The sequence below is a fragment of the Cervus canadensis genome, chromosome 15 (genome assembly GCF_019320065.1).
Source record: "Cervus canadensis isolate Bull #8, Minnesota chromosome 15, ASM1932006v1, whole genome shotgun sequence".
NCBI lineage: Eukaryota > Metazoa > Chordata > Mammalia > Artiodactyla > Cervidae > Cervus > Cervus canadensis.
In genome coordinates, this window is record NC_057400.1 from 54,280,992 (window position 1) to 54,305,665 (window position 24,674).

Sequence of the window (24,674 nt, forward strand, 5' to 3'; positions counted from 1 at the left end):
CCTGGTATGTGTTGTATAATGTTCCATTTGCCTCATTTCATCAGCTAAGGAAGCATTAATAGTGTCTATAAACAATATGGATGTGTTTGAACAGATTGTATAATTTTCCTCAGAAATTTTAAAATATTTTCTCGACCTGAAAACTATCTCATTTCCATTTACCTTAATTCCCCTAATTTTACTGAATTCATTCTCTCACTGGTTCTATCTTCCAGTTTTGGGGTTGAGGTACCAAAAACCGGGAAAGTTAGATGTTACTAATTCGATCTTGGGTTCTCATCCTCTCTGATCTTTTGTTGGCATTTAATCTTCATTTGGTTAAATGCCAAATGAGAGCTAACCTTCATTTAACCTCATTTCTTAAGTAAATTTAAATGCAATGCTTTTTATTAAAAATGGCATATGTATTACTAAAGAGTCAATCACAAGATGACAATTCCAACTATTTTAAGCAGAAAAGAATAAGACAAAGAATCAGGGACTTGTCTGAGACTGAGTTTTCAAGAATGATTCCTAGAACAACACAGCAAAATTGGTCATGGTCCAAAGGCTGGCTTGAGACACATACTGTATTAGCTATAATTCAGGGGTTACAGAATTATGCTCTCTGTACAGTCCATTCCAGCAAAATGGACCACCTTTCTACTTAACTTAGTCCCAAACCCAAGGAGAAAATGTCATTTATCATTATGAGTAAATCATATCCAAAATTTTAGTGTAAAAGGATTTTGGAAATTGCTTTCCTGAATTTATAGAAAAATGTATACAAAATTTATCTCCAAAATATATGTCAAATCAGTCTATTTCTTTGTATGTCCATTACTACCACCTAGTCAAAGCCACCGTTATCTCTCACCTGACTGCTGCCAGTCTCTACTTTCCCAGCTTCCACTATTAGCTCAGCAACAGCTTTTCATTCCTCTGTGAATAAAACCCAAACACCTTAGACCACAGTCAACAAAAAAGCTCTACAGGTTATGGGCTCTTTTTATTCCCCTACCTTTCTGACCTCATCTCCTACCCTTATCCTAGTTAATCACTATACGTTCCAGCAGTCATCTTTCTGTTCTTAAACACACCAAATTCATTTCTTCCCTCTTGGCCTTAAACTTGTTGTTCTTTCACTCTGAAAAACTCTTCCCCAAGGTATGTGTAGGGTTTGCTTCCACATCTTTATTCAAGTGTCACCTTATTACAGAGGCATTCACTGACCAACCCATTTAAAATATCACCAACTCTGGTAATTTCTACCTTTATCCTGTGAAAGTGTTAGTCACTCAGTCGTGTCTGATTCTTTGTGACCCCAAGACCAGGCTCCTCTGTCCATAGAATTCTCCAGGCAAGAATACTGGAGAGGGTAGCTATTCCCTTCTTCAGGGGATCTTCCTAACCCAGGGATTGAACCTGGGTCTCCTGCATTGCAGGCAGATTCTTTACCGTCTGAGCTACCTGGGAAGCCCTACTTTTATCCTGCTCAACATCACTGGACATCATGTAAACTAAAATCTTTAGATACCACTACACCCTCACCAGAAGGACTAAAATTAAAAGACTATCCGAAACAATCCTGAAAAAGAAGAACTAAATCTGAGAACTTAGCCTAAGTGACTGGAAGGCTCACTATGTAGCTAGAGTAATCAAGACATATGGTACTGGCATAAACGTTGACAGACTGATGAAAAAACAGAAGTTCAGAAATAGATCCATGCTTATACAAATCATCTGGTTTTCAAGAAAAGGGATGAAGCAATTTAATGGAGAAAGGAAAAATCTTTTCAACAAATGACACTAGAATCTCTGAAAAGCCACATGGAAAAAAGAAGTGAGCTTCAACTCCTAACTCAGACTTATGCACAAATATTAATTCAAAAGGCAAGAGACCTAAATGAAAAGCCAAACTTTCAGAGGAAGATGAAGGAGAGTATTTTTGTGTCTTAAAGGTAAACAACAGTTTCTTAGGTAAGTCTCAGAAAGCAACAACCAAAGAGAAAAAATTAACACATCAGACTTCATTAAAAGAAACATCCATCTTTTAATGGACAGATTATTTTCATATTATGAAAGTCAAGTTGGAAACCAGAGACATAAAGAAAAAACTGAAGATGGACTGGTATCCAGAATATTTAAAGAACTCATACAACTCAATAATTAAAAGACAACCCAATCTTAAAAAACAAGCAGAAGATTTGAAGATATTTCACAAAAAATAAGGTATAAGCAAATGAAAAAGTGCTCATCTTTTCATCAATGAAATGCAAATTAACACACAATTTATCAGTATACACCCAATGAAAATGGCTAAAATTAAAAGAACCACACCAAATATTGGCAAAGATATTATACAACAGGACTGCTCACAGACCACTGGTGGAAACATTAAGTGGTACCTCCCTTTTAGAAGCAGTTTGACAGTTTCCTAGTATATGTAACATATGATCCCATCACTATCCTTCTAGGTAGTCACCCAAGAGAAAAGAAAGAATGTGTTCATACAAAGGCTGGTACTTAAATATTCACAACAGCTTTATCTGTAACAGCTAAAAATTGGAAATAAGCCAAAAGTTCATAAACGAGTAAATAAATAACTGTTTGTGAACTAAGGAAATATTATTCCTCAATGAAAAGGAATTAACTATTGATCACATAGTATGGAGAAACTGTAAATTATGTGGAAGGAAAGAAGCCAGTCAAAAGTACATACTGTATGATTCCATTTACATAAAATTCTAGAAAATAAAAACTAACCTATAGTGACAGAAGGCAGAATAGAGGTTGACAGGGTTGGGAGGGGTGAGAGGGAGGCATAACAAGCACAGGAAACTTGGGGAGATGATGAATACATACACTATCTGAATTGTGATGGTTTTATGGGTACATACATACGTTAAAATGTACCAAACTGTACACTTATAAGTAATATGCAGTTTACTGTATATAAATTATATCTCAACTTAAAGTATCAACTAAAGAAAACAATGAGAACCAAAGAAACATTTTAATATTTATGGTTTATAGTTTGTATATTTAAGTACTCTATAATTTTACTACACATTAAATTTATTTTTTCGTTCCTCAGTGTCTATAGTTAAGATTATTATAAAAATTTTAGAATAATAATTTAATGGTCTATTGAAAAACACTGAAATATCTTCTGAAACACTAAAATATTATTTTCTGAAAATGCTTCCACACAAGCCTATGTTAAAGATTATAGACTTAATAACATTAGTATATTAGTGAGATGCTGTACATTAGTGATTTGCTCAGAGGTAAAAATTAGTTAATTTCACAAGAGTACAGCAAATAAAACAGTTTTCATCCGAGATAATGTATCTGATTTCCAACTGGGCAGTTTACAATGATTTTCAACCAATAACGATCAAATGAAAATGCTTTTAAACCTTGTGTTTTCTCCAGGTTTTCCATCTTTCCCTTACAAGACTTAACTTTTTTTTTTTCCATGTTAGATTGTATTCTTTAAAATTTAGATATGCTACTGAAGAAAATGAATTTTTTCTCCAAATTTTTCTGGGTTATTTTCATTCTAACTTCAAAATTGTACAAAATATCATAAAAGAATCCCCTTAATGACAACATTCACTGTCCTAAGTGTTTAATAAATGTGAACATACCAAATAATTTATGTATTACCTGGCCACATCCAGGGGCAGTACATAGAAAGGGTTTGTCATCACTCATATTCCACAGGTCCTTGTATTGCCTATAATAAAACATTCAGAGATGATTAAACATTTTACAGTACAGATTTTTAAATAAATAACTTAAAATATTACTTGATTTTCATTAAGCTTTTTACCTTTTCTATCTGAATGTGAAATAAAACAGTTTTACTGACATTTTAACCCCATCTTCCATTTTCTTATTATGAACAAAGACATGCAACATGCAGATTTCACATTATAGAAAAAACTGTTAAGAACTCTGATCTATTAGGTTAAACCTTTCCTGTTCAGTAGCATAAGCGCAGAAAGAATGAAATAATTAGAAGATCACTACCTTATTTTATTTTTTGTTTATTTATTTGGCTGCACCAGGTCTTAGTTGTGGCATGCAGGATATTCAGTCTTTGATGCAGCATGTGAACCTTCAGTTGCAGCATGTGGGATCTAGTTCCTGGGTCAGGGATCGAACCCAGGCCCCCTGCATAGGAACCTCGGAGTCTTAGCCACTAGACCAGCTGGGAAGTCCCTAGAAGATCACTACTTTAAATACCAATGAAATTATGGACAGGCAACTCTCATCAATGTCTGGTAAAACCATCAGGAGCAAAGGTGATGGGAGCTTCATAATGGCTGGGTCAGGTCGACAGCATCTGAACTCACGGGTCAGTGTTAAGTTAACGTCACTAAAAGTGGGACAAATACTGTGAGTCCCCTGATGAGACAACAGAAAGCACATGAAGCATTCATGGTGGGGGGCGGGGTGTGCAGCTGTATCCAAACCTGAAATCTAATCAAGCTTTTCTAGATTCTACTACAGGAAATAAAGGAGATAGAGAAAACAGATCAAACACCACTACTGAGATGCAATTAGCAAAATTCTACAGCACAAAAGACCTGGTCTCCTGAAAAATAAATGTCATGGGGAACAAAAGAAAAGAGAAAGTAGAGGGGAACTGCTTTAGGTTAAAAGAGGTTGAATATACCATATTAAATAGAATACAATATGGGGACTTTCCTGGATCCTGATTTAAACCAAAAACTACAAAAAAGACATTTTCAAGTCAACATTATTTTCCTACTTTTTGAATTAGACTTGAAAGTTCCCAATTAGTCCTTCCATTAACTTGCAGGTTTTTGTTTTTGCTTTCTCCCTACAAATTACATACAACTATATTTGACTGAATTAACAAGTCTGTAAAATTATTCCTTTTTCAACACTAGTGTGTTAGCCTTTCAGAAATACGTAACCTTCAGAAACCTTTGAGAAAAAGCCCTTCGCAAACAGAGATGACAATTGCTATCATAGTCAGATTTGGGAAGTGCTAGAATATTTCTTTTGGGAGGCAGGACTTTTCAAAGAATTACTATGTTCGAGGGAAATGACCAGAAGAGCACCTAGAATAGAGCATATCTACCACATCCATTTTCTGTCTGAACCCTTTTTCACCTTATGGGACTAGTATTATTTGGAACTCATTTAAGGAGAAATCAAAACCCTAAAATATATATTTATCTTTGTCATAGTTAAGTGTATTTTGATGCTCTATTAGGAGTATCAGCTGAACTACATACTATATAAATAAATATTTCCTTATTTATAAAAAAAAAATGAACCATTTATCTAGAAATAACCTGTGAAAATACTTATAATCTACAATATGAAAAATAAAAAAATTTGAAAAATAGCCCAAAACATCAAATATTGCATACAAACCTGGCAGAATTCACATATAACTTGAATTTCATAAGCTGAACAACTTATCACGTCCTCTTTTTCATGGCAAGGACACTGAAAAATGAAGTGGTTTCACACTATTAAATATTTAGTTTTGAAACACTTCTTGAAACATAGTAAAAAATAAAAACACTCAGATAATTACACTCTCTGTAGCTACTGTCATCCAAAAACCCACTCACTATTAAGAATCTTTATAATAGAGCTCTGCTCCTAAAATAAAAACATCCATATAAATGCAAAATATATCCAACTCCACCATAAAGAAGGTAAAAGAGAAACATTTAGCTTAGCCTTTAAGGTTGTGACTGAAGGGCAATAATTAAAAGAGTGAAAATCCTGACTTTTTTGAAGTCTGGTGAAAAGACTAGACCTCCTATTTCAAAATATCTATTCAGAAAGCTTTAAATTTTTTCAAATGCAGTCAGTGTGGTCTGGTTCTCAGCCTAATTCATCAGTCTATTTGTCCCTCAATGTAGTTGAAGGAGCTCCCTCTTCCCTAACTTCATAGCTTACTTATCTGATATTAGCTTAAGGACAAGTACAACACTTAAACTACTAGGTGAGTGTCTCATTTTTAAACCCAGCTAAGCAGCAGCAGCAATACTCCATTACATTCACTGAAACCCCATCTAGTGGCGAACAGAGTTAACTATATGCTTATCCATAAAAGCCAATGGTACATAAGAGAAAAAAATTTGTTTTTACATAATTTTGCTTATAAATGTGGTGAAGAATGTTCTGCTCAACAGAATTGGGTAATTCCTGTGGAGAAATGTACAAATAGCTACAGTTCTGAATCCTGGAATCAGAGATGATATAAGAGATAAGAAGAAGAAAGTTCTGAAAGAAAGGGAGCATGTTAGTTCCTCAGTCATCTTGACTCCTTACAGCCCCATGGACTATTTATTTACTGCCTCCCAGGCTTCTCTATCTATGGAATTCTCCAGGCAAGAATACCGGAGTGGGCTGCCACTTCCTATTCCAGGGAATCTTCCCCAACCAGGGACTGAACCTGTATCTCTTGTGTCCCCGGCACTGGCAAGTAGATTCTTTAACCACTAGTGCCACCTGGGAAGCCCCCATTAAATATCAAGGAATGAATAAATTGCTATATAATATGAACCAGTTTAGATTATGTTAACTATCTCAATAAACTAAAACTAGTAAGAAGATGCAGTTCATATTGCTTTGAAAAATCAAAGCAATATTTAAACTCAGATAAGTTCAGGAAACATTTAAACATCAAACACACACACAGACACAAAGATGAAAAAACAAAGACCCTCCACTCTGAGAAACTTTTAGTCAAGCAGAAGAAAGAAAACAGAAATTTCAATACAATCTGGTTAAGAATAAGAGTTAAAATATTAAAAATATAGAAGTAGTGTAGGGAACCAATCTGATACTTATAGAAAAGCTTTCTAAAGGAATTAACCCTTGGTATTCTTTTCTACCTGCCATAACTACTATTCTCCCATTCTACAAAAGAAGTTCCTTACCTACACAGCAGATTATTTTCTAGCCAACCAATAACAATTCCCATTACTTATATACTATTTCCTAATATCTAGCTGAGGTAGCTGTAAAGACAACAGTCAAAGCACCTTGAGACATAAATGATCATAATTCCTCCAGCAGGCTTAAATGCTATCTGTGTGTTAATCTAACTGAATCTCAAACCTCTAAATCCAGGCTTATCTCCCTTTCACATCAAGGGTGGAAATATGCTTCTAAGAAAGCACGGGAAAGAGGCTTTCAACTATAAACTATAAACTGTCTGACAGTGTCAACTATAAACTGTCAGAGAAGACAATGACTGCAGATAGAGAACTGTTACTACAGCACACCGCTCTCAGGCAAGCATCTACAATTTATTAGTTCAGTTCAGTCACTCAGTTGTGTCTGACTCTTTGCGACCCCATGGACTGCTGCATGCAAGGCATCCCTGTGCATCACCAACTCCTGGAGTTTACTCAAACTCATCTCCATTGAGTCAGTGATACCATCCAACCAACCATCTCATCCTCTGTCGTCCCCTTCTCCTCCTGCCTTCATCTTTCCCAGCATCAGGGTCTTTTCAAATGAGTCAGCTCTTCCCATCAGGTGGCCAAAGTATTGGAGTTTCAGCTTCAACATCAGTCCTTCCAATGAATATTCCAGACTGATTTCCTTTAGGATGGACTGGTTGGATCTCCTTGAAATCCAAGGGACTCTCAAGAGTCTTCTCCAACACCACAGTTTAAAAGCATCAATTCTTTGGTGCTCAGTGTTTTTTATAGTCCAACTCTCACATCCATACATGACCACTGGAAAAACCATAGCCTTGATTAGACAGGCCTTTTTTGGCAAAATCATGACTCTGCTTTTTAATACGCTGTCTAGGTTGGTCATAACTTTTCTCCAAGGAGCAAGCATCTTTTAATTTCATGGCTACAGTCACCATCTGCAGAGATTTGGGAGCCCCAAAAAATAAAGTCTGCCACTGTTTCCCCATCTAATTGCTATGAAATGATGGGACCGGATGCCATGATCTTTGTTTTCTGAATGTTGATTTTTAAGTCAACCTTTTCACTCTCCTCTTTCACTTTCACCAAGAGACCCTTTAGTGCTTCTTCATTTTCTGCCGTAAGTGTGGTATTATCTGCATATCTGAGGTTACTGATATTTCTCCCAGCAATCTTGATTCCAGCTTGTGCTTCCTCCAGCCCAGCGTTTCTCATGATGTACTCTGCATATAAGTTAAATAAGCAGGGTGACAATATCCAGCCTTGATGTACTCCTTTTCCTATTCGGAACCAGTCTGTTGTTCCATGTCCAGTTCTAACTGTTGCTTCCTGACCTGCATACAAATTTCCCAAGAGGCAGGTCAGGTGGTCTGGTACTCCCACCTCTATCAGAACTTTCCACAGGTTATTGTGATCCACACAGTCAACATAGTCAATAAAGCAGAAATAGATGTTTCTCTGGAACTCTCTTGCTTTTTCAACAATCCAGCGGATGTTGGCAATTTGATCTCTGACTCCTCTGCCTTTTCTAAAACCAACTTGAACATCTGGAAGTTCACAGTTCACGTACTGTCAAAGCCTGGTTTAGAGAATTTTGAGCATTACTTTACTAGCGTGTGAGATGAGTACAATTGTGTGGTAGTGTGAACATTCTTTGGCATTGCCTTTCTTTGGGATTGGAATGAAAACTGACCTTTTCCAGTCCCGTGGTCACTGCTGAGTTTACCAAATTTGATGGCATATTGAGTGCAGCACTTTCACAGCATCATCTTTCAGGATTTGAAATAGCTCAACTGGAATTCCATCACCTCCACTAGCTTTGTTCATAGTGATCCTTCCTAAGGCCCACTTGACTTCGCGTTCCAGAATGTCTGGCTGGGTGATCACACCATCTTGATTATCTGGGTGTGAAGATCTTTTTTGTACAGTTCTTCCATGTATTTCTGCCACCTCTCCTTAATATCTTTTGCTTCTGTTAGGTCCATACCATTTCTGTCCTTTATTGAGCCCATTTTTGCATGAAATGTTCCCTTGGTATCTCTAAGTTTCTTGAAGAGATCTCTAGTCTTGCCCATTCTAATGTTTTCCTCTGTTTCTTTGCACTGATCACTGAAGAAGGTTTTCTCATCTCTCCTTGCTATTCTGTGGAACTCTGCATTCAAATGGGTGTATCTCCTTTTCTCTCTTGCTTTTTGCTTCTCTTCTTTTCACAGCTATTTGTAAGGCCTCCTCAGACAGTCATTTTGCTTTTTTGCATTTCTTTTTCTTGGGGATGGCCTTGATTCCTGTCTCCTGTACAATGTCATGAACCTCCATCCACAGTTCATCAGGCACTCTATCAGATCTAGTCCCTTAAATCTATTTCCCAGTTCCACTGTATAATCATTACGGATTTGATTTAGGTCATACCTGAATGGTCTAATGGTTTTCCCTACTTTCTTCAATTTAAGTCTGAATTTGGCAATAAGGAGTTCATGATCTGAGCCACAGTCAGCTCCCGGTCTTGTTTTTGTTGACTGTATAGAGCTTCTCCATCTTTGGCTACAAAGAATACAATCAATCTGATTTTGTTGTTGACCATCTGGTGATGTCCATGTGGAGAGTCTTCTGACAAAATGTGGTCCACTGGAGAAGGTAATGGCAAACCACTTGTGTATTCTTGCCGTGAGAACCCCATGAACAGTATGAAAAGGCAAAAAGATAGGACACTGAAAGATGAACTCCCCAGGTCGGTAGGTGCCCAATATGCTACTGGAGATCAGTGGAGAAATAATTCCAGAAAGAAGGAAGAGACAGAGCTAAAGCAAAACCACCACCCAGTTGTGGATGTGACTGGTGATAGAAGTAAGGTCTAATGCTGTAAAGAGCAATACTGCATAGGAACCTGGAATGTTAGGTCCATGAATCAAGGCAAATTGGAAGTAGTCAAACAGAAAATGGCAAGAGTGAGCGTCAACATTTTAGGAATCAGAAAACAAAAATGGAATGGAATGGGTAAATTTAACTCAGATGACCATTAGATCTACTACTGTGGGCAAGAATCCCTTAGAAGAAATGGATTAGCCCTCATAGTCAACAAAAGAGTCCAAAATGCAGCACTTGGATGCAATCTCAAAAGCGACAAAACGATCTCTGTTCGTTTCCAAGGCAAACCATTCAATATCATGGTAATCCAAGTCTATGCCCCAACCAGTAATGCTGAAGAAGCTGAAGTTGAATGGTTCTATGAAGACCTATAAGACCTTCTAGAACTAACACCCAAAAAAGATGTCCTTTTCATTATAGGGGACTGGAATGCAAAAGTAGGAAGTCAAGAAACACCTGGAGTAACAGGCAAATTTGGCCTTGGAGTACAGAATGAAGCAGGGCAAAGGCTAATAGAGTTTTGCCAAGAGAACGCACTGGTCACAGCCAACACCCTCTTCCAACAACACAGGAGAGAAGACTCTACAGCCTATACTGGTAGGAAAATCACTGGCATGAAGAGTACACAGGAGGGTTCTACACAAGATTTAAGAAGTCAGTTTCTTTGGTTTCTCTAATCTCTCTTTTAACTCTTCTTCTAACATTCTTCATCTTCCCTCTCCTTGTGATTTACTGCCAAGGTTTCTCCTTTTCATCTTTGAACAAATATTTGAGGGTCTATTTTGTTCTTCACTCTATGCCACGTGCTAGGGACGTAGTAGTGAACTAAGATAGGTATTTGCTCTCAAGAAACTTCCAGGATAGTGATGGAGTTTATACTAGCTAATCAAACATCCAGCTCAGACTCCTCTTTCCAGTTTCTAGGACAATTCCACATATAAACATGTGTATGTTCTTCATATTTTTTCTATTTCACTGCTATAAGGCATTTTATTTTAGAACTCCAAACCTGGTTGAAGGTATACTTTAAATTTTGTTTGTTATAACATAGTCACAGCAATATCCACTACTAACTACACCACATAAATGATCAATCTTACATAATTCTAAAAAATAATCTTTAACGCTCAAGGTTTATTTGGGGTTCAGAAAGAGGTCATTGTTATTTCTGGATATTATGAACTAAATTACACTTGCTGAACTAAGACGTTGTAAGAAACTTTATTTTTTTTTTTTGTAAGAAACTTTAAATTTGCTCTCAGAAAAATAGAGAAAAAAAAAGAATAATGTATAAAAATACACAAATATTTTTTAATTAAAAAAAAAGAGTATTACAACTTCCTTTAAAATACAATTACCTAAATAAATGCTATGGACCTAACAGAAGCAGAAGATATTAAGAAGAGGTGGCAAGAATACACAGAAGAACTATACAAAAAAGATCTTAATAACCCAGATAACCACAATGCTGTGATCACTCACCTAGAGCCAGACATCCTGGAATGCGAAGTGAAGTGCGCCTTAGGAAGCATCACTACGAACAAAGCTAGTGGAGGTGATGGAAATCCAGCTGAGCTATTTCAAATCCTAAAAGATGATGCTGTTAAAATGTCAGCAATATGTCATCAAATCTGGAAAACTTAGCAGTGGCCACAGGACTAGAAAAGATCAGTTTTCATTCCAAACCCAAAGAAAGGCAATGCCAAAGAATATTCAAACTACCGCACAAATGCACTCATCTCACACACTAGCAGAGTAACGCTCAAAAGTCTCCAAGCTGGGCTTCAACAGTATGTGAACTGAGAACTTCCAGATATTTAAGGTGGATTTAGAAAAAGTAGAGGAACCAGAGATCAAATTGCCAACATCCACTGGATCATAGAAAAAGCAAGAAAATTGCAGAAAAACATCTATTTCTGCTTCATTGACTACACTAAAGCCTTTGACTGTGTGGATCACAACGAACTGTGGAAAATTCTTAACGAGATGGGAATACCAGATCACCTTACCTACCTCCTGAGAAATCTGTATGCAGGTCAAGAAGCAACAGTTAGAATGGGACATGGAACAATGGACTGTTCCAAATTGGAAAGTAGTACATCAAGGCTGTACATTGTCACCCTGCTTATTTAACTTATATGCAGAGTACATCATGTGAAATGCTGAGCTGTCTAGGTTTGTCATAGCTTTTATTCCAAGGAGCAAGTGTCTTTTAATTTCATGGCTGCAGTCACCATCTGCAGTGAAAAAGCTGGCTTAAAACTCAGTATTCTGGGGAGGGAGGTGGGAGGGAGGATCGGGATGGGGAACACATGTAAATCCATGGCTGATTTATGTCAATGTATGGCAAAAACCACTACAATATTGTAATTAGCCTCCAACTAATAAAAATAAATGGAAAAAAAAAATAAAAGGGTAGAGTTGCTGCAAAAAAACCCACAAAAACTCAATATTCAAAAATCTAAGATCATGGCATCTGGTCCCATCACTTTATGATAAATAGATGGGGAAACAATGGAAACAGTGACACTTTATTTTTTGGGCTTCCAAATCACTGCAGATGGTGACTGCTGCCATGAAATTAAAATATGCTTGCTCCCTGAAAGAAAAGCTATGACAAAAACTAGACAGTATGTTAAAAAGTAGAGACATTACTTTGCCAACAAAGGTCTGTCTAGTCACAGCTATGGTTTTTCTAGTAGTCATACATGGATGTCAGACTTGGACTATAAAGAAATCTGAATGCCAAAGAATCGATGGCTTTGAACTGTGGTGTTGGAGAAGACTCCTGAGAGTTCCTTGGACTGCAAGGAGATCAACTAGTCAATCCTAAAGGAAATCAATCCTGAATATTCATTGGAAGGACTGATGCTGAAGCTCTAATACTTTGGCCACCTGATGCATAGAACTGACTCGTTGGAAAAGACCCTGATGCTGGGAAAGATTGAAAGCAGGAGGAGAAGGGGACGACAAGGATGAATTGGCTGGATGGCATCACCGACTCGATGGACATCAGTTTGAACAAGTTCAGCGAGTTGGTGATGGACAGGGAATCCTGGCATGCTGCAGCAGTTCATGGGCCACAAAGAGTCGGACACAACTGAACAACTGAACTGAAATTCTGCCATATTATGAAATAGTATCAGCAGTCCCCAACCTTTATTGGCACCAGGGACCAGTTTCGTGGAAGACAATTGTTCCACAGATGGAGGTGGAGGGTTGGGGTGGGGGTGGATGGTTCAGGTGGTAATCTGAATCCATGAGGAGAGCAATGGGGATTGGCAAATGGTGCAAAGCTTCACTCACTTGCCCGGACGCTCATCTCCAGCTGTGCAGGCCAGTTCCTAACAGACTGAGAACAGGTACTGGTCTGCAGTTGGGTTAGGGACCTCTGGTAAAATCATTAAATATTAAATGTCATTTTAATGGCTATATAGTATTCCATATAGATCCACAGTGTCATACAGATACAACATATTTATAACTAATTCTCTATTACTCCATTATGTGTGTGTTAGTGGCTTAGTCGTGTTGACTCTCTGTGACCCTATGGACTGTCACCCATCAGGCTCCTCTGTCTGAGGGTTTCTCCAGGCAAGCATACTGGTATGGGTTGCCATTTCCTTCTCTGGGGGATATTCCCGACTCAGGGATTGAAACCAGGTCTCCTGCAGTGCAGGTGAATTTTTTACCGTCTGAGCTCTATTATAACTATTCTCTTACTGATTTTTATCATCAGTGACTATTTTTGAGGACAAATCTTTGTGTAATATCTGTAATTATTTCCATTAGATGAACTTCTAGAACTGAAACTACTATATCAAAGTGAAGGCACATTTTTAAGACTTTTAATTTACATTGCTAAACTCTTCAGATACATAACACTGACTTCTACTTTACCTGTAGTGTACAGAAAGACCTCATTTCTCAATGCCCATACCAACACTGAATATTTAACTTTTTTGTTGAATTAGTGGGAAAAAAATTTTTAAGTTGCGTATCATGACAGACAAGTGAGATTGAACCTTTTCATATATAAAATGGTTCTTTGTAATCTCTAAAATGCTTCCTTTGCCCAATCTTTTTTAAAAAATGGAAGGTATCTGACACATGACATTGTGTAAATTCAGGGTGTAAAGTATGGTACCTTGATACATTTGTATGTTGTAATAAACTGCTACTGTATATTTATTCTACATTACCTAAACATCAACTTTATCCCTGCCTTTTGCCCATTCAAAAAAATGAAATGTTAGTCCAAAATTCTCTCTTGAATACAGATCAGAGGCTCTTTCTTTTAACATGGATTTCTGATTATTTACCTCATTGTATTCCTGATCTAGTTCTAACTACGCAAACTACAAATGATGCCCCAAACAGTGAAACGACTTACTCGAGGTAAAAAACGGCACAAGAAATTTCTCCTGCTATAGTCTGTGCCTGCCAGCTGACCAGCTTTGCTATACTGTGCATATGAACTGTCTTGTGTTGCAATTATTTGCCTACCAACTATACAGCAATTTTATGTAAACCACTTTAAAAAAAATTGTACAGAAAGACTCTCTGGGGACTTGTAGAGTTACTCAACAGACCCATTATCAAATAAAACCACACATAATATAAGATGCCAATTAAAAAATCGTAACGAAGAACACTTTAAGGAAAGATGAAAGGGAGGAAATGGGTTGACATTAACCAGCAAACCATGTCTTATAACTTAACATTAATATAAAAGACAACCTTCTAAGGAAAAACACATATAAGGGTATCTTCATGGGAGACAGATTAGTCAGGCCATTGAGGGAGCAGCCTGTCTAAGTACAGAGTATGAGAACCTGGACAAGAAGAGAAAGGTGCTCATGGGGGGAGGGGGGTTGGGCTGCAGAGGAGACTGAGTTAGGTAAGGGAAGATCTGTCTGTGCAAGCAGGGGGAAGTAGTCTGATGTGGGATGTCGGTGCCCCAGAAGGGTGAGGCGGTATACACGTGAGGTAAAGAACAGGGATGGCACCAGCCCAGGCCAGGATACCAGGGCCTGAGCAAAAGGATACCTACCTGATGAGAGGAAAAGGTCTGGGGGCAATAGGCAATTCATTACATGTAATGCAGGTAATGAATGAATACGTGAATTTCTCAAGGATACAGTGGATGAAAATAGGCAACACTATACAGAGGATGAAAATAGTCACACCATAATCACACAGAATAAATCCTGATATTAGATGAGATTTATAGATATTGGTTGGGGAAGGCAATGGCAACCCACTCCAGTACTCTTGCCTGGAAAATTCCATGGACATAAGAGCCTGGTAGGTCGCCATCTACGGGGTCGCACAGAGTCAGACACGACTGACGCGACTTAGCAGCAGCAGAGATATTGGTATGAACTCATGACTTTCAATGGAAACATACAGAAACACAGATGATAATATGTGTATAAATATGCACATATATTCACATACTTCCCTAGCTGTGTCACTGAGAGGGCCTAGGAACACTGATACCACCTAACCAAGAAGCCCACTTAGCACTTGATGTCAAAATGCCATTTTTCAACCAAAAGGAACCTGGGATGCTTGAAGAATTGATCGATTCCAGGGCTTTAGCAGGAAAAATACATGATGGGCCTTGAATATCTTGTGCAAGAAAAAAGGACTTATTATGAATTTAGCCAGAAAGTGGCTAGATCTCAGACAATTTCAGAATCAAAATAAATGACAGTAATAGATATTATGAATAAAATAGGATTTCATTAATCTGATATAAAAAATACATACCAATATAGAAGAATAAACTGAAAGTTTGATTAGACAGGATACTTACATCCTTTCAAGGTATCTCTGCATAAAATACATTTTAATTACTAAAGGCAAAAGAGTAATATACAGTACAAATGCCTGGCAAACATCACTTTACTCAAGTGATACAAGTTAAAAGGGTTGCAATGAGGAGGACACAGCATCACTTTCATGATAGTCATGCCATAGATACATAATCTGAATCTAATCATGAAGAAATACTACACAACAATACTACACAAATTGAGGTAAATCCCCTCAAAACAACTGGCCCATAATTTTCAAAGTGTCCAAGTCAAACAGAGATCAAGGAACTGTTTCAGATTGAAAAAGACCAATGAGTCACAACTACTAACTGCAATGTGAGATTCTAGACCGAATCTAGTTGCTATAAAGGACAGACATTATTGGAATAACTGGCAAAACTTAAATATAATATACAGATTAGACAGTAGCAATATTTTGAAATTAACTTCTTGATTTTCATGGTTATATTACGATTTAAGAGGAGAATGCCTTATTGTAGAAAATAAAGTATTTGCAGGAATTGGATATCATGCTAGCATCTTAAAAGGTTCTGAACTAAAAAAAAATTAAACATAAAAATGGAAGAACTTACAGAAGGAGCTTAAAGTGTATAGAAATAACATGCACTATCATAATTTACATATAACCATTATATAATTAGTATCATGTAACTTTTAGCAGTAGTTAAGAGAATATACTAAAATATACAGATTCTCTTAACAATTCTCTGATTGTTTCTGGATTATAACTTTCATATTGTGTCAAAGAACAGAAAAACTATGTTCTGTATTGAAAGTTAAGAGCAAACAGAATCATAATAATTTCTGTATCTGACTAAAGACTTGAGAGGTGACTAAAATTTAGACAATTAGCTGTCCTATAGGCAACTCCCTTGTTTAAAACATGAAATGTAGGTTAAACATTTTAAGATAGATAATGTTAAACATATTAAGATAGATAATCCTTTACCCTGTAGTATCAATATTCCCATGCAATTTTGAATTATATCATTCAAATGATATAACTGATAAAAATATTTGCTTTTTTTACATCTCCTATCAAAAACAAGTAAAAAGGAAATCACTTCATAGAAACTAGTATGAGCAAATGAATCTTTGAAAACAGAAGTGGGGGAAATGAATCAGTTTCTGGTGGTTAATTTCAGAAATCACTAGATTCTAAAATATGAATTTTACTGATATTCTAGTTATAGAACTACAAATGTTGTAACCTTTACACTTAAAGCATGTATTCAAGCTTCAAAGCAGATTTCTAAAATACAGATAATATTTCATGTTACATATGATATGCAGAATTCTCAAACATTTCTAATACAAATATATTTTATGAAATTTATTTGAAGATATTTGACTATTTGTACCTGATACTGCATTAAGAATAAGATATGTTTCCTGACCTCAAAATTAGTTTAGTAAGGAAGGCAAACAAGTGAATATAGTAATACTAATTTAGTGATATACATACAATAATAAAGATATACACAGGTGCTATGGGAACATAGGGGAACAGGGAGTATACTAGGGCTGGTTACCTTTCTTCCCTACCCATAATCCCCTCTTAGAGCCAGGCGGCCAGCAAAAGGCAGTCCTATATATTTCAGGTAAACCAGGAAAGACATCTGAATAAGTTAGGACAATCAGATTACCTCTTCAGGAAATGTGTTAAAAAACAAAAGTCAACCAGAGCTATACATTAGACATTTAAAATCATACTCAGGATTCACAGACACCTTCTGTCATGTTCCATACTGATAAGAAATTAATGAAAGCCAGAATGGAGTAGGTACAGAAAACAGAGACAAAAAACCATGCAGCCAAGATGCGTGAAAAGTTTCTATGAAGCCTGATGCTTTCTGTGACTGGGTCAAGTGAGAATCTTTTGTATTCTGAGTATAAGCTCTTCTTTTCTCTAAAGTTAAATTTATCTGAACTTCTACCCCGTCATTAAGACAAGTACCTAGCCAACCCTGGAGAGAGAAAGGATCTGCCAAGGATACTGAAGGAAGTAATGCCTGGACTTAAGTCTTCTTAAAGAAAAAAGAGATGATGTTTTGGGCAGAGGAGAGAGCAGAATACACAGAAGGATCGCCAAGAACTTCTAATGGCTAAACTATGGGATATATGGTTGAAGAAGAAGAGAGCTGGGGCCAGAGCAGGAAGCAAATTTCAAAAGGCCTTTAGTGCCTGAGCAAGGAGTCTGGAGTCCATCCTCATTCCCCTATCTGACCCCTACCCTGAGGTTATAAACTATGGCCCTGTGCCAAAATGTTAAGAAAGTTTTTGAACTTTCTAAATAGTTGAGAGGTGTGTGTGGGGTGGGAGGAGTGGAGGAGAAAAAGAAGCAAGAGACTATATGTGACCCCCATAAAGCCTAAAATCTTACTATCTCGCTCTGCAAAGAAGTTTGCTTAATCTTGTTATTAAAAATGGGAAAATTCATGTTGAGGTTTGACAGAAAATAACAAAATTCTGTAAAGCAATTAAAAGATAAAATTTAAAAATTTAAAGAATTAAATTAATAATAAAAAATGTAAAGATTTTAAATAGGTGATTTAGATCATCAAAGGGACATTTTTGCAACATCACTAATAGAAGTGTGGAGGATGATTAGTGAGAGTAACACCATGCATAAGAAAATTATGCATAAGAAAATCAGTTATAAACTTCTAGATTCAGGAAAGAGAACGATGAATTATACTCAAGCAATGCCAGTCAAAATGAGAGGAAAGGATACGTTATGCCCTTATGGTTAGGTCTCTAATCCTTAACGGTGTCTGCAGACCCTTGCATGCACTGGCCTCTGACATCCACCGCATTCTTATGATACCTTCATTTTTTGGCTGTAGTAATGCAAACCTTTAATCAGCTCACTCTCTCACCCCAGAGCGCTCGTACTCCCCTCTCATCTGTTTCTGAGTTAACACCACTCACCACTGACCTTCTTCCCTCTACTACCCCTACCCTGTAATTTCCAATGTCTCTTTGAGTAATCCAGTTACTGAGCACATGCAAGAGTAGGACTTTCTGTCCAAAATGTTTTTAAAATATAGAATATATCTCAAGGATTAACTCCTGTTACTGTACCTATAAAAAGTCCTACAAGAGTTGGGACTTTCATGCTGGGACCCTTTGCTACAGAGGACTCTCTAGTCAGACAAGTTAGGACACTCTGAATTAAAATTATGTACTTTATGTAAAGTCTTTGGCGTGCTTTTATATGCTGATATGCATTGTAGCTCCAAAAGGACATCTCCAAATCTGCCAAACATCAGAACTTTTTTTTTATTAAAGTCAATATGGTAGGACACTACCATTATGAGGATTGCTATCTGGAAATACCTTTTTAATTTAATAATATTTGAGAGACAATCACAAAATAAAAGGCCACTTTTGCAGTAAAAACTTAAAATCTCTTACCTTTCTAGCTGGTAGGCCATGAGCTTTATCTACTGTGCTGCCAGGTATCTGTCAGCTCTTATTAAGTAAGCAGTGCTTCTCAAGCTTCCATCCAAATATCCCTAGGGCAAAGGAGAAGCAGAAAAGAGCAAACTCATTACTCTGCAAGAGCTAAACAACTTCTCTACAAAAATTTATAAATGGTTATTTTACATTTTAAAGTGCATGTGAATTTTGCCTTCCATTCCATTATTTAATATAAAATTAAGGTTCCCTCAAAAATCTTCCATAAAGATACTTATCCTGTGGCCTCCCACAACTCCTGGCACACTGCCATCTATTAGAGGTGTAACAATTTCAAAGATGGAAGCATGGCAATGGAGTCTTGGTGAAAAGAGAAAAATAAAACTTTTTCATGTAACAGAAGGGAGAGGTAGTCATAGCTGATCTGTAAAACGGCAGTGCTGAATCTGAGCAGCAAAACTCTTACAGTGAACATTAATAGTTCCTCTTATGTCAGTGTTCTTTACACAACAGTTTATGTGGTTCTTATTTGGAAACAACTTTTTTACACCCGTATCAGCTAGGATTAGCTTTAGCTGTGAGTGAGAAAACTCAAAATAACAATGGCTTAAGTGAGTCAAAAGTTTATTTCTCTCACATGAACACAGGTAGTCAGAACCATGACCATTAGGAACCCAGGTTCCTTCTATTTTGCAGTTTTGCCATCCTCAACATGTGGCATCTCCATCATGGCTTAAAATAACTGCTCAAGGTCTAACCATCACATCAGATGACAGGAAGGAAAATGGAGAGATGGGTGATAGCCTCCTTTCAAGGACACTTTTCAGAAATTTTACAGGAAACCTCTATTCTGGTCAGAACTTAAGTCACATGGCTAGAGCTAGCAGGGAAGCTGGGAAATACATCCTTTATTTCATCATATGCTCGGGGTGGGGATGGGGGGAATGGAGCGTCTACAATAAGGAAAAAAGACGAGAATGAATATTGGTGGATAATTAGTTTTTTCTGTCATCATACTCTGGTCATTCTAAAATGGAAGATGGTTGGATACCTTGTAGAGATGCCTTATCAGTCCACTACAGGAGCTTTCAAAAGTAGATAGTTCTGCCAGCAGCCAAGGAGCAAGACCAATGTTAATAAGGACTTCTCTAAATATGCAAGACCAATCTGTATCTGAAGACCAGAGTAAAGAAACAACCTAAAAAGTTTAGGTTTGGAAGGATAATCTCATTAGGTTTTCCATAAACTTTCCATAAAAATGATTACACAGGACCGATTAGGTAAGCAATGGAGTGCCTAAGATGAGACTGGGTAAGAACTTGCCAGAAAGCTCAGTTACTAACTATATTAGGAAAAGGCAGTGATCCCAGGAACAAAGTTAAAGGGAAAGTCAACTTTTCTCTACTGTTATTTGAGTGCTGAGCTCCCATACCTGGGAGTCAAGTGTGAATTTGGACCTCCATTTCCTTATTGCACAAACTGTTGAAAAGAACTTGCACTTTACCTTGAATAAAGTTGGCTGAAAAGGCCTTAATATGTTTAAAAGTTCTGATGCAAATACCAAAAGTGATAATGACTCTTATTTCAAAGCTGGCAACAAAATTCTGTTTTATATACAGACTCTTCCTTAAAGGAAAAGGGACCAGAAGAGGGTATTCTGCTAGACAAATGTAAAATGGGGACAGTGAATGGAGCAGCAATTCAAAGGACAAATGGCTCTGTGGGATAGCTCAAAGGTTCACATCTTCCAGGGACAGATCAATTTCTGCAAATTATTTCTTTCATGGAAATGCTTAAGTATGGCTTCAGATTTTCCTATTGAATATTTGCATTTAGTTCAGCAGCTGCTTACAAAAGACGAGGAACTTATATCTAGAAAGCAGCAAGATGGCCTTCTGATCTTTACTTCAAGCAAAAGCAACATTAAGCCAGCCAGCTGAACCTGACAAACAGAGCTCATGTTTAATGCATGCAAGGTTAAGCCAATTATCTAGACTTTGAAAAACATTAAAAATAAAGGTTTATTTGTTTGTAACTTGAAGGGCACAAATGTAAGGACTCTCTCCTTTACCACTACTACCCTACCCCAGCTACTGTGAATGTATGTCTTATACTTGGACAAAATCAACTTGTAGGTAAGGGGTAGGATCTCTGTCTGCTAAACGGGACAAACACTACTAATGGCAAGTATTCAGGAAAGAGAAATTGGGCAAAGAACAGGGCCCAAAAAGGTAGACATTAGTGTGAGAAAGGAATTAATTCTACTTAAGGTGGATTCTGGGAGAGAAGCTAGCTTCTGGCCTTGTGGGAGCAGAAGAGTTAGGTAGGTGGGGGAACAGATTTTCAAGGGAGCAACGTTCAGACAGGTGTTTGTATTACTGCAGATACACTAAGACTTTTCAAGGGACTGATAAGTAAAACATGTTTTAAGAAAATCAATTTCTGTATCTTCAACTTCCCTTTGTTTGCTTTCCTAATAATCATCTGCCTGCTTTCCCTAAGTGCTCATAATTCCTTATTTGAAAAGAAACCCATAGCTCTTAGCCATACCAAATATTACTACAATGCATTGCCCTGGATTGTAAAAATCTCCATGGAACAAAACAACGGGCTGATTTAATATAAGAGTGTCTTAAAGCCTCCATTAATCAAGGCACCCTTATAAATAGTGCTGTTAAAGCGAAGCATGGCTTTTTAAGAATGATGTTGTGCCTTGTGTTGAGGAATGTTTTGAATTCAGATGTATTGAACAGTGTGATGACAGGAACAAAAACCCTTTCATTTAATGATTGCCTCTTCTATTCTCAAAATGCTGTGGAAAAATGCATTGTCCTGAGAGTGAGCTTCATGAGAACAAAGCAAAGAGGAAATCAATAGGAAACTCTGTAAAGTTCAATTTATATTTGCTGCAAAGAAGTAGGATAAGGTGATGTGATCAAAATAGTTTAAAGCATTAAAATACCCTGGATTCAAAAAAAATTATTCTTAATTATAAGTTCAGTAAGAAAAAGGAACAATAAAAATGCTCAATTGTTAAAGGTGAATTAAGTCGTTTGTCTTTTAAACCAATGACAGATCGAATCACTAAGGATCACAGTTGATGCTCAAACAACTCAGGGCACCAATCTTCCATACAGTCCCAAACCTGAGTGTAACTTAAAAGATGTCCTCTGTATCTGTGGATCCTCCACTTTCCCAGTTCTGCTCCCACAGATTCAACTACTGGCAGGTGATGCAGTAATGTTGTATATACTACTGAAAAAAATCCACATTAAGTCAACCCATGTAGTTCAAACCTGTGTTCTTAAAAAATCAACTGTACTTAGAATGGTGTCAATATCTTGAAAAGTCAGAAATCATTCTTTTTTCAACTCAACTTATTGTTGTTCAGTCACTAAGTTGTGTCCGACTCTTTGTAACCCCATGGACTGCAGCATGCCAGGCTTCCCCGTCCTTCACTATCTCCTGGAGTTTGCTCAAACTCATGTCCATTGAGTCAGTGATGCCATCCAAACATCTCATCCTTTGTTGCCCCCTTCTCTTCTTGCCCTCAATCTTTTCCAGCATCAGGATCTTTTCCAATGGGCTGTCTCTTCACATCAGGTGGCCAAAGTACTGGAGCTTCGGCATCAGTCCTTCCAATGAATATTCAGGGTTGATTTCCTTTAAGATTGACTGGTTTGATCTCCGTGTTGTCCAAGGGACTCTCAAGAGTCTTCTCCAACACCACAGTTTGAAAGTATCAATTCTTTGGCGTTCAGCCTTCTTTATGGTCCAACTCTCACATCCCTACATGACTACTGGAAAACCATAGCTTTGACTATACAGATCTTTGTCAGCAAAATGATGTCTCTCCTTTTTAATACACTGTCTAGGTTTGTCAAAACTTTTCTTTCAATTTCATGGCTGCAGTCACTGTCCGCAGTGATTTTGGAGCCCAAGTAAATGAAATCTGACACCGTTTCCACTTTTTCCCCATCTATTTGCCATGAAGTGATGGGACTGGATGCCAAGATCTTCATTTTCTGAATGATGAGTTTTAAGCCAACTAAAACTAAACTTACAAAGAAAAACTTTAGGAATCAACTTAGAAATGTGCTAGAGTACACAGTTCATCAAATTTATTTTCAGGAGTGTATGTATGAGTACACTAGGCAGAATGGCCGCCCAAAGATGTCCCCACCCCAAATCCTGGAATCTATGAATAGGTTATGTTACAGAGCAAAATGGACTTTGCAGATGTAAAAATGGTCACAGACTCTAAAACAGGAAGGTTATCCTGGGCTATCCAAATGGGCCAATCTGATCATATGACCCAGTGAGAGTAGAGAACTTTCTCTGTCAGAGAGATTCTGACAGTAGCAGAAGTCAGAGATAAGCAAGAGATAGACTTTACTTGCCATTACTGGAGGCAGCAATACTGAAAGCATTTTAGCTTCTACGAGTGAAGATCAGCTCCAACTGACAGTCAACAAGGAAAGAGAACGGCAGTCCTGTAACTATATGCAGTCAACAATCCAAATGAACTGGAAAGTGGATTCTTCCTCAGAGCCTCCAAAAAAAAAAAAAAAAATTGCAGCTCTGTCAACATACTGATTTAGACTTTGTAAGGCCCTAAAAAGAGGGCCCAGGTGGACTTCTGACAAAAGTTGAGAGATAAATTTCGTTTGTTCTATAATGCAAAGTATGTGGTTATTGCTGATGAGGAATAGAAAATTAATAAAGCAAAAATCCTAAGGTACTCAGGAGGACAGGCTTGCAGACCAAGGAACTGCACAGATTTAGAGCTTTCTCTGTGCTCTAATTTCCTTCTCATATCTTGGTAAGAACCAAAAACAAACAAACAAAATGCCAAGAAATGATCCTAGAGCTCACACTGGGAAGAGCAGTATAGTCATAATAGACTTAAATCTAAGCAGCGGAAAACCTGTAGCTGTAAGCTAGAAGGACTTCATTCCCCTTTCAACGTTTAAGATTCTTTGAGTTTCTAAGCTAGGAAAAATTTAAATGGTATGATTTCACTACTATCCTCTCCAGTAAAAAAAATATACTAGTTTCAGGATTGTAAAAAAAAAAATGAAATTACTGTATAAGTAAAATACATTAAGTACAGAGCATAGCACTCATACAGTATCTATTCAGTTTATTATAAGTTTTACTGTGTTTTATTTTGACTTTAAATGCACATTTTCCTAATAATCCTAATCTTACTACCTCCTTTATTTTTAAAGCCTGAAGGTGAGAATTAGTTAAACTTTTAGACAGAAGTTTTTTTTATTAATCTTTAACCCATGAATTTGATGTTATCCCCTCAAGTTATCTGGTACATGTTTAGTTCATCAGTGTAAGGAAGTGAGAAAAATGTAAGCTCAGCTTTAAGGATGAAAGCAGTAGTTTTTAATTGTTGCCCACTCCCAGCAGACACGGGACTTCCCAAGAGGCACAGTGGTAAAGAATCTGTCTGCCAAAGCAGAAGATGCAACAGACACAGGTTCGATCCGAGTCAGAAAGATTCCTTGGAGTAGTAAACGGCAGCCCACTCCAGTATTCTTGCCTGGAAAATTCCACGTACAAATGCACAGCACACATGACAGATGTTCTTCACACATATCACCACTCC

At 37.2% G+C, this 24,674-nt stretch overlaps 1 protein-coding gene across 3 annotated transcripts in view; it reads right to left on the reverse strand.

Annotated features, from left to right (window-relative positions):
• The window catches only part of ATF2 (activating transcription factor 2), a 77,670-nt gene that overhangs the window by 47,878 nt on the left and 5,118 nt on the right, over positions 1 to 24,674 (reverse strand). For all 3 annotated transcript variants that reach the window (XM_043487506.1, XM_043487505.1, XM_043487504.1), the window contains exons 2-4: positions 19,052 to 19,152; positions 5,398 to 5,472; positions 3,652 to 3,721 (exon numbers count right to left, since the gene is read on the reverse strand). In XM_043487506.1, the coding sequence (XP_043343441.1) occupies positions 3,652 to 3,721; positions 5,398 to 5,429 (102 nt within the window). In that variant the 5' untranslated portion in view covers positions 5,430 to 5,472; positions 19,052 to 19,152. The remainder of the gene's footprint in view (positions 1 to 3,651; positions 3,722 to 5,397; positions 5,473 to 19,051; positions 19,153 to 24,674) is intronic.